Source organism: Berghia stephanieae, chromosome 2 (assembly GCF_034508935.2).
Source record: "Berghia stephanieae isolate SIO BIC M18660-M18661 chromosome 2, UCSD_Bste_1.3, whole genome shotgun sequence".
Classification (NCBI taxonomy): Eukaryota; Metazoa; Mollusca; class Gastropoda; order Nudibranchia; family Aeolidiidae; genus Berghia; species Berghia stephanieae.
Window position 1 is genome coordinate 123,181,530 of NC_088361.1, and position 19,825 is coordinate 123,201,354.

General features: G+C 34.5%; 1 protein-coding gene across 2 annotated transcripts in view; it reads left to right on the plus strand.

The window, feature by feature from the left end:
* The window catches only part of LOC144966481 (nucleolar protein 14-like), a 30,128-nt gene that overhangs the window by 625 nt on the left and 9,678 nt on the right, over positions 1 to 19,825 (plus strand). For both annotated transcript variants that reach the window (XM_078903074.1, XM_078903075.1), the window contains exons 2-16: positions 8,616 to 8,830; positions 9,262 to 9,396; positions 9,639 to 9,786; positions 9,918 to 10,012; positions 10,346 to 10,435; positions 10,696 to 10,779; positions 11,824 to 11,892; positions 12,291 to 12,373; positions 13,443 to 13,755; positions 14,858 to 14,918; positions 15,503 to 15,633; positions 16,456 to 16,680; positions 17,631 to 17,732; positions 18,567 to 18,629; positions 19,060 to 19,150. In XM_078903074.1, the coding sequence (XP_078759200.1) occupies positions 8,645 to 8,830; positions 9,262 to 9,396; positions 9,639 to 9,786; positions 9,918 to 10,012; positions 10,346 to 10,435; positions 10,696 to 10,779; positions 11,824 to 11,892; positions 12,291 to 12,373; positions 13,443 to 13,755; positions 14,858 to 14,918; positions 15,503 to 15,633; positions 16,456 to 16,680; positions 17,631 to 17,732; positions 18,567 to 18,629; positions 19,060 to 19,150 (1,876 nt within the window). In that variant the 5' untranslated portion in view covers positions 8,616 to 8,644. The remainder of the gene's footprint in view (positions 1 to 8,615; positions 8,831 to 9,261; positions 9,397 to 9,638; positions 9,787 to 9,917; positions 10,013 to 10,345; positions 10,436 to 10,695; positions 10,780 to 11,823; positions 11,893 to 12,290; positions 12,374 to 13,442; positions 13,756 to 14,857; positions 14,919 to 15,502; positions 15,634 to 16,455; positions 16,681 to 17,630; positions 17,733 to 18,566; positions 18,630 to 19,059; positions 19,151 to 19,825) is intronic.

Here is a 19,825-nt window from a genome sequence, read left to right on the forward strand (position 1 = left end):
ATCGATAATAGGTTTTTTCTTCTTTGTGTCTATTAAGCTACTTTCGTTTTAAAATTTACCGTAGTAGACGGGGATCTTGTTCATTTTAAATGAAACTTGGTCTCGTTTTTATTTATGATTATTATATTTTTCCACTACGTTAATTTAATTTGACTTCTATTGAAGTGAAAACAATGTGTTTTTAGAATTTTAATTTTAGTTTAGAATGGGTCTTCGTCTACAACTTTTGTCTTTTTTTTTCATCATCTCTTCCAACTTTCCAACATCATAATCGTCCATCATTATTATCACCATCTTCATATCATCACCATTTATTACTTTGTTATTAATAATTGTTAATTAATGACAATATAATAGTTCTGGCTCTTGTCTCAATTATTTTTTGTGGTTGTATTTTCCCCCTTCCCTCTCAGATTCAGCATTCCAATACAGCTTTTGAAAACTTCAACCTGACAAAGAAATCAAAATGGACCCTGTGTCTACCTTAATTGATGTATTAAAAACATTTCAGTATCTCCCTTCAGATCCTGATAATATTTGTCATGGACATATTATTTTCATTTCCTACTTGAGAAAAAAAAAAAAACTTTAAAGACTGCTTTGACATGATTTCAAGTTCTATCAATAGTGCTGGTAAACAATTGGCTAATGTTAAGTCAAGCAGAGTATATATACAGATAACGTCATTAGAACCTTTAAGAAAAAGAGGAATTCAAATTTAAAACGGAATTTTAAAAATGTTGAATTTTTGAATATTAAGACTGTTTTGCCTGTTTAACCAATAAACAATGAGCCCCCACACATCAATACCTCACATACTGCATCAACACCTCTTCGCACCCATGATACTTCATCGCCTCGAAATACTCCATCACTCATTGACGACCACACTTATTCCGTAACCAACACCACTCACACTCATATTACTTCTCCAAATACCTCCAGTACCCAACCTTTAACTCCAAGCTCCCCCATTGTTAAAAGGACTCGTAATACTTGTGACAATTGTTCTGTTGTAAAAAAACGCATTGCTGGCTCTGCTATAGATGCACAAGATAAACTGAAAGTGATGCGATTGGAAAATAAGTTTTTGAAAAAGAAGTATGCCACAAAGCGTATAAACCAGGACAAACAAAGAAAATCCTCAAGGATTCTAGCTCTGAAAGCTGAAGTTAAGGCCCTAAGAAATGAGAACACAGCTCTCCAACAAAAAAATCTGTATCAGGATCATTCTATACAGATTCTTAAAGACACCAACTTGGCCTTGACCAATGAGAACAAACAGTTAGTAAAAGAAAATAAAAAATTACATCTGATCTGAATCAACTGTTTTCCTTGAACAGAGATTTAAAAACAGAGCTGAAGGATTGCCATATTCAAATTGATTATTATATCGCTCTATTAGAAGAGACTTCAGCGCCATCTTGCTCTATCATCCAAAATAAAACTGGCATCAGTTACTCCTGCTCCATAAGAAAGGTCATATACAAATGTCTGTCAAATGAGGTACCAGCAGCTACCACTGGCACAGTTGTAAAATATGCAGTTCAGTGTCTCACTGGTTCTTCCTTATTGTCAGTCCCAAACATATCGACAGCTACCAGAATGGCACGTGAGATGGGAGTAATTGCTGACATTCAGTCTGCTGAAACAATTCTGTCATCTGATGCAATGACCTTATCATGGGATGCCACAACGGTTGATGGACAACACATCAATGAAATACATATTTCAACAAAGTCATCAATACTCACCCTTAATGCAGCTCAATTGCCTGGTGGATGTGCAGAGGATTATGTACATCATATTTCAGACACTTTGGACAACATTGGGATGGTTTATGCTTCTTACAAAGGTATCCCACATATTGATGTGTGTGATGCCATAAAAGGAAAAATTTTATGTACTTTAACAGATCGGGCTGCTGCCGTGGTGCTGCTGGAGGAGAAATTGAACAAAAGCTTGTTGGATCTCAAGTGCAACCTCCACCCTTTGGATGGTCTGGCAAAGTCGGAGGATTTAAAACCAGGAACGTTCTTGAGGTATGTTGGGAATCGTCTCCATGTTCTTTTTCATCTGGCTGGAACTATTTATCGTTATCGCCACCAATTGGTCACCTATCTGAGGACACTGTGCAGTGCAACAACTCTTGCAAATTGCCTCGCCACTGATCTATCGAATCCGAAAATTCTCAATGACCTGCAACTTTTGGGGATGGTGGGTAAATCGATCACAGCACCATGGATGGCTCTTTGCTACACTTCGTCCTCTGTTAGGAACCATGCAAGAATAGCTCATTCTTTGATCAACATCATTCCTAAGATTCAGACACTCGCCCATGCCCCGGATCAACTGTACTCCGCAACCGAGGATGTGTTCGGTCGACACTTTATGGAGGAAGACACAGTTCTTCAGTCTTTAAAAATAGTTGATAGAGATGAGGCTGATTTGTATTTGTCTACAGAATGGAGTTTGTGTCTATTCTGACACAACAACTGAAAGAGTACATGCCTGAGGGTGCAAATTCTGCAGCTGTCATGGCTGGAAGAGTTGACACCGCCCCAGCACACAACATATAATAATAATAATAATAATAAATGGCATTTATATAGCGCTTTACCCCGTTGTCACAGGCTCTAAGCGCTTTACAGTGATATAAAACAAAACATATTACAGTGAGACAAGTGTGAAGGAAACGTGATACGAATTCAATTTAACAACAACAAAATATGAAAATAATATTGCAACATTATGACGTAAAAAGATAAAACTTTAAGCGAGATTTGAACGTTGTCAACGAATCCGAGCATCTCACGTGTGACGGGAGAGAGTTCCAAAAATGGGGGGCCGAAAATTGAAAAGACTGTTCACCTATTTTACGCAATGGCTTAGGTTTGACAAGGATTGATTGGTCATTGCTTGACCTCAAGTTTCTATTGGGGACATATATGTTTAGAAGGTCTTTAATATAGGAGGGACTGTTCGTGCTCAGGGATTTGTAGACAACAGTACAAATCTTATAGGCAACTCTTTTTTCAACAGGAAGCCAATGTAACTCACGGAGAAGAAGAGTTGCTGACGGGTAATTTTTGTTATTGCGTACAATGAGCCTGGCTGCGTTATTTTGAGCAACCTGAAGTTTGCTAATTTTGTCTTTAGTTAAATTCGCCCAAAGGGAGTTACAATAGTCCAATTTAGATAAAACCAAGGAATTAATTAAAAGTTCTGTTATATGCTTCGGTATTAAATTACGAATTTTGCTTATTTTTTTTTCATTTCTATGTACATAGATTGTATGGTGTTATTCACGTGGCTTGTCATGGAAAGATCTTTATCAATGATGACGCCAAGGTTTTTTGCTTTATTTGAAAATTCTATTGTGCTATTTCCGAGAGTAATTAGTGATTTATTTGCCTGTTTAAGGATACTCGGTCTTCCACACATTAAAATCTCAGTTTTACTATCATTTAATTTTAACTTATTGTGGTACATCCAAGATTTAATCTCATTAAAACAGCTCGTAATTCGTTGTATTAAGAACTGTAAATTACTAAGGGGTGCTGAATCATATATTTGCGTATCATCTGCATAAAAATGATAACTCAGATTGAATCTGGATATCACACTAGAAAGGGGTTGCATATATACAGTAAAAAGGACAGGGCCAAGAACAGAGCCTTGTGGCACTCCAAAATTTAGTAAAACTTGTTCTGACTGAACACCATTCACCACGACAGTCTGCCATCGATCCTGTAAATATGATGTAAACCATTTAAGGGCAATTCCTTTTATGCCGAACGTATTTTCTAGTCTTCTTAACAAAATGTCATGGTCAATGGTGTCAAAGGCAGCTGAAAGATCTAAAAGGCATAATACATTGATATTGTTAGCATCAGCATTACATAACAAGTCATTAAAGATTTTAAGAAGCGCCGTTTCAGTACTGTGTTGATGTTTGTAGGCTGACTGAAAGGGTTGTTCCAAACTGTTGTTCTTAAGATGAGATGTTAATTGTGTAAGAACTACCTTCTCCAAAAGTTTTGACAAAAAAGGTAAATTTGATACAGGACGATAATTGTTTAATATATTGTGGACTAGTGATGGTTTCTTCAGAAGTGGTTTGACAAGGGCACTTTTAAAGCACGATGGAACTTCGCCAGTCAGTATGGATGTATTTATGATTGATGTAATGGATGGTAATAATGTATCGATGGAGCTGGCCAAAAGCTGTGCTGGTAGGGGATCAAGGTCGCAGGATTTAATGGGGGCTTTTTTTATCAACTCGTTTATGAAACTAGGTGAAACTGGTTGGAACTTGTCTAAAGGGGTACCACAGAATGTATTTGTATCTATAAATGGTTCATGCCGATCTAGTTCTGAACGAATGTTATGGATTTTGTCTTTAAAAAAGTTGACAAATGTGTCTGGCAAGTCTCTTTGATTGGTTGTAGATGGTAATGAAGTGCATCTTTCACGTCCAAGTTGATCATTGCAGATGTTAAATAATTGTTTACAAGATTTAGAAGTTTCAAATTTTGAAAGAAAATACGTGGTCTTTGCCTTTTTTATTGTTGTCTTCCAGGCACGAAATGCGCTCTTGAATATTTCACGATGAATCATGAGGCCTGATGTTTTCAGCAGTCTTTCTGCTCTCCGACACTTCGTTTTAGCTTCTTTAACGTCCGACGTATACCACGGAGCATACTTGCGGTTGGTGACGGTCCTTGTTTGGAATGGCGCATGTTTGTCAAGCGTTTCAATGAGACAACTATTCCACTGGTCTGGAGAAATAATTGAATTTTTAGTAAGTTTTGTTTCTAAATCGCCTCTGAAATTGTCCAAATTAATGCCTTTAATGTTTCTGGTTGATGTGGTGGTGGTTTCTTGGCATGGTTTTGAAACGTCAAGATTGAAAGAAATGAGGGAGTGGTCCGAAAAGGGGAGATAATCAACGGTGGCGTTGGTTTTTTGGAACTCTGAATTTTCTACAATTACCCAATCTAAAATATGACCAGCAGAGTGGGTTGGCGTTGTTACGATCTGGCACATGTTGTTCTCTGATAATGACTCGTGCAATTTGGCGGTGTCTGTGACGTTGTCGAAGTGAAAATTAAAGTCGCCGAGTATAATTGAATGGCCAGGACGCGTGTGTTGCAAAGTTAGCATCTCGTTGATTTCCTTCCTAACATCAGGTAATTTTTAATATGGGCAGAGAGAACCCTGGGCATTCTTGACAAACAGATGAGGCGAGCCCCAAATGCTGCTCTAGATTATATCGATGCCAAAGTCAAGGTGAAGACCAACGGAACACTTGATTGGCTAGACAGCAAGTCCATTGAAGAGCAATCAAAAATCATCCTGTTTGCAAGGTGCCAGGGCATAAAGAATAAGTCCAGCTTTAATCTACGCCAGTCTGCATTGCAAATGGAGCTGGTGAAACGGCAAAGGGTAAAGCAACAAAAGAAGGACAGAGTGCGAAGAGCCAAAATTGCAAATGATGTCACCGGTGCGCTTCAGGACTCATCTGGATTGTCAAATCCTATCTTCAGAAATGTAAAAGGGCCTCTTCTTGGATATTTAACTCAAATTTTCGATCAGCCGAAAGAGGTCATCGGATGCTATATTATTCACACCTGGAATGTTGAGGGAGAAGATATTCTTTACAATGGTCGAATTGTCAAATTGTCCAAGAGGGATATTTTTACCATATCTTACTGGCGGGAGGATGAGTCTACAGAGTTCAGAGTAAAAGTTGTAGACATCATCACTGATATCGTGACAGAGGATCTTTACTTCCTTTGACTCTGATATTGTCTTCTTGAAGAATTGTTGCTGCCTTGCTGTGGATCCAGGTATGTTAATTTGCTGTCATTTTAATTTGGTTTACCTTTTGTTTCCTCAGTGACCCCGAACTTTAAAAAAATATCAGCCGATAATTTTGAAACAAAATATTTTTATAGACTTCGGTTACATGGTACAAAGGGAAATTAACTATTACCTTTTCATATTTCTGGATAGAGCTTGAAAAGACCTTTAAAATGATATATCATTTGTCAATATCTGTTAAATAGGACAGTTTTTATAGTCCGATTTGTAAATCGGGTTTTCGCATACGGTACAGCGCCATTGCTCAATCACACGTAATGTTACATAATCATTACATAACAATGTTGCGTGATTAATTTCTTGCATTATTTCCTTTGGTCTAGTACCTCTATTGATTATATTAGGTGAAACATGTAATAATATGCTCTTTTTTTAACATAGTTGCTCTCTAAAAGGGAGAAACCCTAAATTCATCAATTTTTCGGTCACAATTTTCAAGAATATTTTCTTATATAGCTATATAAGGAGAAATTGTCGATATAAAAATCCATAACTTTTGAACCAATTGAGCTACAGTGTTGTATCATATATCATTTTAAATGGTTTTTTTCAAGCTCTATCCAAATAACATGGTTTTATTTCCTTTAGTCCCCTTTGAAAAATTCATGAAAGTGCCTCCTTTGTTTATAGCGACAGCGAGACGGCATGCCGTGCAGCCGCAGCGTGTGTGAAGAATCCTGCCTGATACTGATGAAGAATGAGAATATGAATTGAGTTTGTTTCTCTCTCTCTCTCTCTCTCTCTCTCTCTCTCTCTCTCTCTCTCTCTCTCTCTCTCTCTCTCTCTCTCTCTCTCTCTCTCTCTCTCTTGCATCCCCCTTCCCGTCATTTTGCTTGCGGTGTTATTTCTCAAGAACACGGTGGCAACTCAGCAGTCTCTCTCTCTCTCTGGGTAAGCAAAGCAAGATGGCGGCAGGGACCTCGCTCCTTAACCAGTGCCCCCTCTCTCCCTCCCTTCCTCTCCCTGATTTCTGTTTTTGTCTCTTCTCTATTACTATTATTATAATTATTATAGAGTTATAAAAAAAAATAGAAGAGTAGCAAGTGACGTTTTGCGGCCTGCCATGGGCCATGGGTTTATGGATATAGGTATATAACCATGGTGAGGAGTATTCATATAACGACTGAGAGGCGTTGTCAACACAAGATAGCATAGCAACGGGTTTGAAAAATAACAACTCATGGTTGCCTATAGCTAATATCCCATTGAGACTTAAGCTCGTTCTACAGTAATGTGACAATTAGCATAGCCTTTATTTATATGTAGTGTTTTTATACACCTCCGTTGACGCAGTATCTTAACGGATCGTTTTTATACACCTCCGTCACGCATGCGCATCCCACCCAAATTCATCAGCAATATTGTGTTTCTGTATTTGGACATGGCGAAAGTTATATCGTGACATCTGTAGGATGTTTTTGTTAATAAATTTACAAAAAAATAATAATTTAAAAAGTCGAAATATGAAACCAGAAAATAGAAGTTGCATTGAAGGTAAAATAATGTTTTAGAAAGACATTATTAAATGTGATGAACAGTCAGGTGGCTCCGCAGCGCAGTGGACAAGCTGTCAGACTCTAACCTTGAAAGTAATGGGTTCAATTCCCATTGTAGACATATTTTTCTTTTTTTTTTTTGTTAATTTACTTTATTTTTGTTTGCTTTTTTTCTTTTTTTTTTTTTTCAAAAAACTTTTTATCATGTTCTTAAAAAACTTCGATTTCATTTTCTAAATTATTTATTTATTTGAGATCAGTATTTGTGTGCCATGTTTCTTTTTTACTTTTGAGTTTTTCATTATTGTTATTATTCTTTAATTTATTATCATTGTATAAACGTACATCGTAATCACTAAGCAGCGTGCTATACTACAATTAAAACTATTAAACTCATGACGTTTGCAGCAACATTTTCATTAATTTACCATCACCGCCAATGGAGGTGCATAAAACGGTGTTTTTGTACACCTCCAACGAGTGGCATAAATCGCCACCTTATTATATTATTAATTAGTATTCTCAGTCTGTCTAACCTTTATTACTTTAGTCCACCCTGTGTTCCTGTCTCCCTTTTAATTTATTCTTTTTACATTCCACTTCCTCCCTCATTTCCTGCCTTAATTTTTTTCTCTTTATAGCTCTCTTACCCCCCCCCCCCCCCCCCCTCAACCCCCATATTCTTTAATTTATTATCATTGTATAAACGTACATCGGTAATCACTAAGCAGCGTGCTATACTACAATCTAAAACTATTTAAACCTCATGGACGTTTGCAGCAACATTTTCATTAATTTACCATCACCGCCAACGGAGGTGCATAAAAACGGTGCGTTTTTGTACACCTCCAATGGAGGTGCATAAAAACGGTGCGTTTTTGTACACCTCCAACGGAGGTGCATAAAATCGCCACCTTATTTATATTATTAATTATTATTCTCAGTCTGTCTAACCTTTATTACTTTAGTCCACCCTGTGTTCCTGTCTCCCTTTTAATTTATTCTTTTTTTCATTCCACTTCCTCCCCTCATTTCCTGCCTTAATTTTTTTCTCTTTATAGCTCTCTTACCCCCCCTCAACCCCCATATTATTCTCTCTCTCTCTCTCTCTCTCTCTCTCTCTCTCTCTCTCTCTCTCTCGCTCTCTCTCTCTCTCTCTCTCACTCTCATGAACCGATAAGTTTTACTCCTTTTTGATGAATAGTCATCCTCACGGCTTTAATCTTTTTGCAGGTTGATGAAAAAAAAAGGGATATTTAACCATGGGGAAAAGCAAGAAAGGTCTGTCTGATATCGTTCGTAGCAAGCGCAACAGCAAAGCCAAATCTTCTTCAGTTAATCCCTTTGAAGTCCAGATCAACAGAGTAAAGCATGTTGTAGTAAATAAGAGAGTAGAGAGGTGGGAGAAGGGTCGGCCTGGTGTATCACGATCTAAAGCCATCCAAAAAGTAAGGACAACTTTGACACTCACTGATTAGTCTATGTAAACTGCATCATCCATTCTGAGAGCTAAAAATGCAGTGAAATTTATTTTAAATGATATTATAAAAACAAAATTCTTAGTGCTTTATATTTGATTTTTATGCTATTGTACTGAAAAGCAAGTGAAACGGAAGTTTTATTGATTGTTGTCCCATAAATTAAGGCCACGGTATAAATAGTTTTGATAGAAATCTCATATGATGGGTTGGAGGTGCCACATGGCATACATATGACTCTGTAGCCTCAGAATATTATTTGCATAAACTAGTTTTTCACAATCAAATTATTATTTTTGTGAAGGAAGAAATATAAAAGGACTTGTGAAGTAGAGCTCACCCATTACTTGATGTTGATTTAGAATAATTTCTAATCCATTTTGTACCTTTTTTTTTTTCAGAGAAAAGATACGATTCTGAATGAATTACGACAACTAAAGAAAACAAATGTCTTTCATGACAAAAGAATTGGTGAAAAAGACTCTAGTCTCACTGCTGAAGAGAAGATGGTCAAGCGGTATGCTATGGAGAGGAAGGTTTGAATCTTTTTCAATTATCAATGCTGTATTTTATAAATGTATTTCTTCTCCTCTATCTTGAATATTTGACAACTTGTGGTCATTTTATTTTAATATAAAGTAGATTTATCTGAACTAGATTGTAAATCATCCAGTTTTTACTTTAATTACATTTTTAAATTAATATTTCATTTGATCTTTTATTCTCCTGATAAATTCTGAAACTTTTTTATAAGTATTTATATAAATTTTTTTTTCAGGTTCAGTCAGACAAACATAGCATTTTCAACTTGAATGAGGATGAAGTAGAGCTCACCCATTATGGTCAATCTTTGGCTGAAAATCTTAAAGATAAACCTGGAAGTGATTCTGAAGATGATGACCTTTATGCTGACAAAGGAAATACAGGTGGGTTGTTAATAAATATATTTGTATCTGCTTTTTATGAACAAGTCTTACTTATTGATTAAAATATTTTTTGTGTTTGTAAATTATTGAATGTTTCAAGCTGTTTACATTATCTTTTTTTTTATTTTCAGGCAAATATCAATTTGGAGGTTTAAATTCGGAGGGTGATGAAGTGACATGGAAAGAAAAAATGCAAGAAGTCATCATTGATTCAAAGAAACATAAGGTTTGTGGACTATGTCATTGCTAGAGAATAAGCAAGTGTTTTTGTGAAGTTCAAGCCTCTTTCATTTTTATATATGCAAACTTTTGGGAGATACAAATGTAGCAAGATGAAGTTGTATGTTTAATGAAAGTCTTGGAATCCCTGATGCACTTATAATTACATTAATTTTTTTTTTTCTTGTGAAAGCTTTTGATGAGGATTGTTGTTTTGTATATTTGCTTTTTGGCCAAATGGTTATATCTTTCTTCGTTATTTTTATGGGCTTTGCATGTTTAAGTCTTAGTAAATTTTCTGATATGGCGCTTTTTTTTTTTTCTTCAATTTTTCCAATAGTATGAAAGACAAATGGAAAGGGAGAAAACACTTGAGACGACAAAAGAGTTAGATGACATTTGGAAGGCAATAAAAGACAAAATGAAACCGGTGAGTGTTTTGACTCAGTATCAACTTTATACTGATTTATTTAAAGCATTTCATTTTTACCTTCATTTCATGATTATGAATTATCCACCACATCATAAAAGCTATAAATAATGTAAACATTTCACATTTCTACATTGAAATAAGTTCTAGTCAATTAGACTTTCAAATTTGGTGATTAATTTGTTAATTCATAATTCAAATTCGTTTCATTTGTTCTTTCAATATTTTGAATAATGTATTGTCAATCGTCAAAATTTCAGCGAACAAATGACGGACCCAGCAAGAACACCAGCAGTTTTATGATGTTGTCAAAGTCGTTGATCCTGGAAAGAACAACAGGACAGGTAAGTATTAAACATGGAAATCTTTTATCAATTGGTTGGTTTATATTTTAATATTTCCAGAGTGTATTTTACAGCAACTTATGTGTTAAGAAATTGCATATTATGACAAATTTGTTGGAAATATAGAGACTCGTAATACTTTGGAGGCCTTTGTTTATATATTTTTTCTGAATAAAAACCTAATTTCATCACCATGCAAGATATAACACTTTTATATTCACACTCTATACTGTTTAAATGAATCGAAAACATTATAAGAGATATTATTAAATATTAATTGGTACAAGATTTATGGAGTTTGTATTGCCATGTTGTGAGTGTATTTATTTCTTCTGATGGGTTATGCAGATTTAGTATATACCACAATACACTCAACCTTTTGTGTGATTTCTCAATATTTTTGGACAAAATCATTATTGTATGACGAAAATTATGTGTAAAAAAACACCTTTTGTTTATTTATTTATATATTTTAATTATTATTATTATTTTATTTTTTTTTGTCTTCTTTATTTTATCCTTTCACAAAATATACAAAGGGCTTAGGTGCTGAGACAAGGGTTCAATCTTTGGGGACTTTGTATCATGTTAATGTGACCCGGAGAGGTTGTCATTGTTAAAGAAATTAATAATTATTACTATTATTATTATTATTATTATTATTATTATTATTATTGCTGTTATTATTACTGTTATTATCATTGTTTGCCTTGCTTTATTATTGATTTTACTTATTTGATTTGTTGATGAAAATATATTCTTGCATGAGTTACATTGGCAATTGCCTAAAATAAACGTTTTTTAATCTTTATCTTTATCTGTAATAAAGTTTATTTATAAAGGGCCCTATTTCTGTCATATGGCAGTCCACTGGGCACTTCATGCAAACTCAACTTTTGTAGGATAGAATTTTATACAGCTCATGTTTGTATGACGTGAATTATTAATTGAAATCTTAAGAGGGATTGCCTGTATGCTGATTTTTTATTTTTTTTTAATCCCTCCCTGATGTATGAATTCCTGAAAACCTATATTTTCTCTCAGGCTTCAGATAAGTTAAAAACAGAAGAGGAGGCTGCAAGAGAGGCATCAGAAAGACTTAAAAAGTTGGAGGTAAGGTCTTATTTTTCATAAATACTTATTTCGGTTGTCAATTTTAATTTTTGTGGAGTATTGTACAATAAATCACATTGTCAAGTTTGTCTTTTTAAAATTTTTAAATTATTCTATTTTTTCTCATGCTGTCCCGTATAACCTTCATTTGTTCCTTGTCTTATAATCACCTTATTTAGCCAGTAAGATTTAATGTTTGATAAGCTGATCTTTATCAATTCAAAAATGTTAATTCATTTTATAAATTGTTCAAAATAAATTGTCTGTCCTGTATCAACTTAATCAATGCTCAATGCAGCAGAACTTGAGCATTTATATAATGCAATGCCCCCCTCCCCTCTCTCTTCTCCCTCCCCCCCTTCCTACACCACTTTCATCATTTTTTTTTCATCCCTCAGGCCCAACGTTTAGAGAGAATGAGAGGAGTGGTGGGGAAGAAAAAGATGGCTGACCACGTATCTGCTGATAGTCTGTCGAGTGGGTAAGTTTACTTATGGCTTTTAGAAATGAGATTTAATCAAGCTGTATTGAGTCCAGTGTGTTCATTACCTTTATTACTATATACGACATCACACGTGATAAATAATGAATTTATATAGCGGCTAACCATCCTCATTAATCATGCTCTGCGGCGCTTTACTTTTTTTTGTTTTTGAAAGAAAAAGAGAAAAAAATCACGACACTACATAATAAGCATGAATACAGAAACTAAATCTAAGCAACATCTATTTCATTTATAAAAATTAGCCTTACAATAAAACTCAGTCTTCAGACATTTCCTGAAAGATGATAAATTTTCACAGGACTTTGTCCAGGGACTGAGTGTGTTCCATAGGCGTGGAGCAATGGATGAAAAGGCTTTTTTACCAAAGTGGATTTTGAGGTGGTCACCTTTAAAAGTTGGGACTGAGGTGATCTTCAATTTCGAATGGGTTCATAATTAGTTCCTGCAAATATTCAGGTGCCAATCCATCCAGACATAAAAAAACATAGCACAATATCTAAAATTCTATCCCCAAATTCACAGGAAGCCAGTGCAATTCCTGGAGAACTGGTGTTATGTGATCTCTTTTTTTTTGGTTAATTTTATAAGTCTAACCGTAATATCGTCATCAATATAATGTCTGATTCTTCCACTTTAAATAAAAGTAACGTGTCATAATCTTGAAATTATGTATGTTTCATTTGACTGAAATACTACTATTGTTTGATTTGATCGTTGAACTTTTTTTTATTTATTTTTTTTTCACTTATATGGCCTTCCCATCACTCCCCCCCCTCCCCTCTCATCTGATGTGGCTTTCTGTGGCGATTTATTAGGAATTGTTGCATTAGTGTGCTGTCTTTTTTTGAGACAGCAATCATTAATCAATTTCAAATGGCAGATAGTTGAGTAGTCTTGAACCTCGTGGGCTTCAAGGCTCATTGTATTGATTGAAATAACAGTTCATTGGACACTATGTATTGACAATTTACTATGATTTGATGAATAGTCTTTATTTACATTTAATCATTTGAATCTGTTCAAAGTTACAACTTTATCTTTACAGGAATGCCTATGACAGAAAGGGTAAAATGAAAGTGTCTTTTGCGGATTCTGATGAAGAGGACGAGGATGCTGATGATGACACAAAGGATGTTGCTGATGATGAAATACAAGATGATGAAGATGGAGATGAAAGCGATGATGGTGACGATGAGGATAGTGATAATGATTCTGGATCTGATGAAGACAACTACTCAGATTTGGATGATGACGAAGACGATGATGATGACAGTAGTGAGGAGAGTGATAATGAAAATGCTCTAAATACAGAGAAAACGCCTGAAAAAAAAACCAAATCTATTTTGAAGAAATCAAAGGTTTGTGTCATGATTTTGTAAATTTAACAATCTTATAATCCATTTGATATTTTTTTTTTTTCAAATTGTGTTCTATTCACTGTAGCTAGTCTGTTCACAGAAGAGAGAGTCATTGCCTCTCTGTTTTGCACACTGTTGGAGGAATGAGAGAATAAATATATGGGCAGAGAAAAGCTATTAAACAAAATTGAATACAACTTGAAGACAGCTAAAATAATGGAGTAATTAGAAATAGATTTTGTAAAAAGGAATGATTCAAGGCCATCTCTTCAAAAAATTTTTTTTTAAAATTGAGCTTTTATATAGCGTAATATCCGCTAAATGTGCTCAAAGCGCTTTACAAGGGGTCCCTGGTCAACAGCAACATTTAACATGTAGGACGGGACATAACGCCTATTAGGCGATATTACCTTTTTTCAGACAAAGACAATGCTGTTAACAGCCAGGTACTCATTTTACACCTGAGTACAGTGAGAGAATGTGAGTAAAGAGTCTTATCCAAGGACTAAACTATTCGCCGAGCCTGAGGCTCGAACCCAGGACCTTCCGATCCGAAAGCGAGTGTCATACCACTAGACCATATAGCCGTCTTCAGTCAACAACTAAAGCTCAAAAACCATATTAATTGCCTGTCACAATGGACGAGATTAGGCACATGTTTTTTTTTCTTCATTGAACAAGAGATTTAGTTCCAATTGGTCACTTAGCGTTGCTGTATAGAGGCTGAAGAAAAACATTCCCTGAGGATAAGTGAAGGAAATTTTTATTATATAATTTATTTTTTTTTCACTAGTGAATTAGTCGGTCATAAAATAAAAGTGGGTGAAAAATATATATTGTTTATTCTTAATATCTGAATTTTAAAAACCTTTACTTCTTGTTAAGGTATATGACTTTTGGTGGAGAAATTTTTTTTCATCCTTTCTTTAATATTTGTTTTTTAAGAAGCAATTATAAAATTTGTCATGTGATTTGATGCTAGAGTCTTACATGGACGGAATCAAATTTCTTTCTTTTTTTTTCTTTTTTTATTCCTTGAATATCTGTGTTTTCAGTTTCAGCCTTACACATAGCAATCGTCTGTTTTTATTACCCCTTTCAGGTTTTGCCTCCAGAAAGAAATGGGAACTCGGTTGAGACAGAACTCCCTTATGTTTTTGAAGGTCAGATGAATTTTTTTTTTTTTTGTTAAGTAATATAATTTAAATACATTTTTCAATAGACTATATTGTTTAAAATAAGGTGTTTAAGTTTAAACTTAAGATACTCCAGTAAGTAAATAGATGTATTGACAGACCATCCATATATTCGGAATATACTTTTTTCAAAGGAAGGCTTGGATGGGTTTGGGTTTTTTTTTCCCTTTTGGGCCAAATTTGATCCAATTGATTGGGGCTGTTTCCTTCAAATTTTAAATAATATATAAAAAATTATTTATTATATTAAACCTGAGTGTTCTCGAAATGAGGTACAATTCATTTGAATGACAAACATGATGGCCTTTGTGTAAAAGGGGTAAAAATCTGTCATTTTAAAGTCACTTCAGATTTTTATCTTGAAATTCAGATTTTTCAAAAGTAAAAGATACGAATTTCATGATTGTAGCAAAGGTTAGGTTTTGTTGAAACAAATCAACGAAAGAATCATTTAAAGATATTTGTCAACAATTGAAATTGAAGTTCAACTCCACTTATTTTTTTTTTTGTGATATACCTTTGTTTGCTTACTGCAATTTTTTCTTTTTCAGCCCCAGAAACTTATGAAGAATTACGACTTTTGTTGCATGGGCATAGTCCATCTGATCAAATCACCATTTTATCCAGACTTAGAAAGTGTCATCACATCAGCCTTGCAGCAGAGAACAAGGTCAAGCTGCAGGTAATATTTCTCTTTTTTTTTTTTGTTTAATGTTTTTGTTGGAGCTGCCTCAGAATATTTAAAAGTCCCACCTGATCCATCAAGAGTACTGAGATTGTTGGATCTAAAATTCCGGATAATCCCTTTATCAAAATTAAAATATTTTGGTAAATAGTGTTTGGCCAAATTGGCCCAGCTGCCGGGAACTGGCTATTTTCTTTAGCATGGTTTTCAAATAAAAATCTAAAGCGGTGGTTGGATGGGAGCATCACCCTTGAATCATATCTTTGATGTTCGCATGGGTGTACGATCCGATAGTGATGTCGTTTCTTCTTCTCTTTACTAGCCTATCCCGCTTCTTTGGTTTGTGATTGTATTTTTGACAGGGGATTTTTTTTTTTCCTGTAAATCCTCTGCCTGTTTGTCTTGGTTATTTATAATTTAGCTTATGATATCTTTAGGTTATGATTTTGATTGACATTTGTACTATTTTTGTTAGATTGCTTGTTTTTTTGTTTCAGCGGTCTCTCATATAACCTCAATTGTGTTGAAGAGACCTAAAGCAACAAACAAAAGACATTAAATATATATATTTATGCATATTACAGTTATAAACTTTTATTTTAATGTGTCTATATTTACTAATCTTGTGGAATATGCTGGTGATATATAAGAATTATTTAGCATCATAATTATTGTCATACACATTCACATTTTTTTTCTATTCGTCATCCAATTGATATTTATGCTTTTTCAAAAATATTGCATACATTTTTGAAAATTTTAATTTTTCGTCATTGTTACATAGAATAAAATACCTTTATTTACTATTTTATATTGCAGAAAATCCACCTTCTTTTACTTCAATACATTGGAGATAAAGCAAAAGAGGATGCACTGGATGGCAAACTAGTGGATGGTTTGTTCTGTCATGTCTGGGAGTTGACTCAAACCTTCTCCAGATCGGCAGCAAAATTTTTACAGAACATTGTCTTAGAAAAGCAAAAGGAATATGCAGCTCTTGCAGAGCGAAGAGGAGGAAGGGGGTTATTCCCATCTTTAGACACAGTAAGTGGAATGAACAATTTAGCGTCGTTTCTTTAATGTTGTATCACAGCAGGGACTAAAATAAAGAATATATATTATGAGGGCTAAGAACATTCCGCCTAAAGGCAGATTTTTGCTTAAACGATGGCAAATCTCCACCTGTAACTATCACCATCCCGCCTTTTTCAAATTCTTCTATGAATAAAAAAAGACTCACCACAAACACTACATCAAAATCTCTACCACCACTAGCATCACAACCACCACCGCATCATCTTCCCTACTACTACCACTACTTCTCCACCAAATCATTATCTTAACTTTACCATTGCTACAACCGACACCACATCATCAATCCTACTACCTCCACAAAATCATAACAACCAGTGCTACAACCACCACCACATTATCATCCCTACTACCACCACTATTACCACTACCTCCACCAAATCATTATCACAACCACTGCTACAACCACCACCACATCCCCACCACTACCACTGCAGCCCTCACAGAAGAAAGGAGAGAACATGTTAAGTGTTATTTTTAACTTGAGACCACATATAAAGTTCTTTTAGTGCATGTTGTGCTATATAACAGCTCTATGCGGTCTTGTGGTCTGACACTCGCTTTCGGATCGGGAGGTCCTGGGTTCAAGCTTCGCTTGGCGCATAGTTGAGTCCTTGGAAAAGGCTCTTTACTCACATTCTCTCACCATACTCAAGTTTAAAATGAGTACCTGGCTGTTAACAGCGTTGTCTCTGTCCGAAAAAAAATTGTAATATCGCATAACAGGCGTCATGTCTTGTTCTACTTGTTATGTGTTGTTGGTCAGGGACCCTTTGTAAAGCGCTCTGAGCACGTTTAATGTATATTGCGCTAAAAAAAAGCTCATTTTTTTTACAGCTCACTTTTTTTTTTTCAATGGTTCCATATATATGTGATAAGATTTCTTTTCTTTTCTTTTTCAGTTGCTGTATTTAAGACTAGTAGAAATTTTATTTCCAACATCAGATTTTGTACATGAAGTTACTACACCAGCCATCCACTTCATAACACAAATGCTGGCTGAAGTAAGGAATTGTTATCTTGTCATTAGCTGGTGTTAAGGACAAGAGGGTTATCCCATTTGTTCATTTCTCGCACTTTTTTATTTAATGTCCAAGCCACATTGTCAATGTTTCATTTTAACCCTTTTTATCCTAAAACTTGAATAGTCTTAAATAAAAGCGGTCTTATTTGATAAAGATTTAACAAAAAATGTTATATAATCGGGGATAGCCCACTTGATTTAAAAACTAATTCAGTTGTAATTAGTGTCGTTTTTAAAATAAACATTTTAATATTTTTATTTCATATGTCTAGTCCGTTTGTGTGTGTGTGTGTGTTAATATTTTTATTTTATTTGTCTAGTGTGTGTGGGAAAGGGGGGGGGGGGGGTAATTAATATAAGCTATCTTGACATTTTCGCAGACTAGTTTTCGTGTTGGGGGGTGGGAGGGGTGTCAAAGCTGAAAACCACCTTATTTGATCTAGATTTGATGAATTTATATTTGAATTGTTTGACTCATTTATCTTGGCCCCACTGTTTTGTGTTTAAGTTTAAATAAAGATTTATTTTTTTAAAAATTGTAATCAATTATATTAATTAAATTTAGTTCTCATTTCTTTTGTTGTCCTACTGATTTGTTTGGGTCTTGCAATTATGTTTGTTGTCAGTTGGGAAAATTATCGTGCATTTTGGAATACAAACTGGACATTTTGAGGTGCACCTTGTTAAATTCTTTATTATTATTATTATTATTATTATTATTATTATTATTATTATTATTATTATTATTATTAGTATAATTACTATTATCATCATTGTTATTGTTGTTATTATTATTATTATTATTATTTTGCAGAGTTCCGTGAGATCACAGAAGGATGTAACATGTGGAATGTATCTCTCAGCCCTTTGTTTAAAGGTGTGTATTAAATTGATGTCTTTTTCATGAAAGTTGGAATATATTGATTTTCATTCAACAAGATTCTTTTTTTCCAGGCCTCGTAATTAGTCAGTCTCTGGGCTCAGTTAAGCCTGTGTAATATTATTATTCAGATTCATGTATGGTCATCACTTTTATATTAACCTTAGGGTTTTGTTCTCACTACCCTGAAGAATGAAATTAGATGAATTACGCTTGTCTTCCGGAAATGAACCCCAAAAAAGTGGGGTTTTTTTCATTTCATTGAGCTATAGTTACAAGTCACATTTCATTTTGATTTATTAGGCTCATCCTTTTATTTTGCCGTGTTTTAGTGCAGTCACAAATCATTACATAGACACGTGTTTGGATTTACACGTGTTTGGATTTTTTATAACTAATTGAGCTCCCTTTCATGTTATTTCTACAGTTTGTTCATTCGTCACAACGATATGTACCTGAAATTATAACTTATTTGCATGGGGTGTTATACCTTGCTTCCTGTGAGTCTAAAGCTGAAAGTGAGTTTCTGTTTTATTATATTCTATTTCACATATTTTCTTTGTTGATGTATTTTTTTTTTTTGATTTGTAGAAATTCGATTTTCTTTTTCTTAAAGCCCCGTTTAATAGATATGATCTGTAATGCATTAAACATATACTTGACTTTAAAGAATAGTGAGTATAATAACATATTGGTAATGAAGGAGCTGACAAGAATTTAATGCAATGAAAAAGTGGTATTGAATATTGTTAGAAAAAGACCAAGGATAGTAATGGAGTCAAACTTCCATCATTAGACTAATGGCCCTATTACACACATCAATTTTTACTCTGGCCAACCGTAGTCAACCGTGATATTATAGGAGACAACAAAAATGATGCTCTATAAATAATCCGCCGATGTGTTTGCTATTACACATTACAATTTTGGCAAGCATTGCCTAGAGTCTAGACAACAGAAAGGAAGGAAATGTTGGATGAGTCACTCCATGACTTATCTCTGTATGTTGTGGTGAAGAAACCTGTTAAAGAAAACTCAGATGGATCGATGGATGATTTGCTGGATAGATGAATAAATTTATAGAAGAGAATGGAAAAATAAATTTTGAATTACCTGCAATATTTGTGGGGAAATAATGGCTGTTAAGAGCAGTCGCTTATCTATTTTAATTATTATCAGGGAATCTTCCGCCT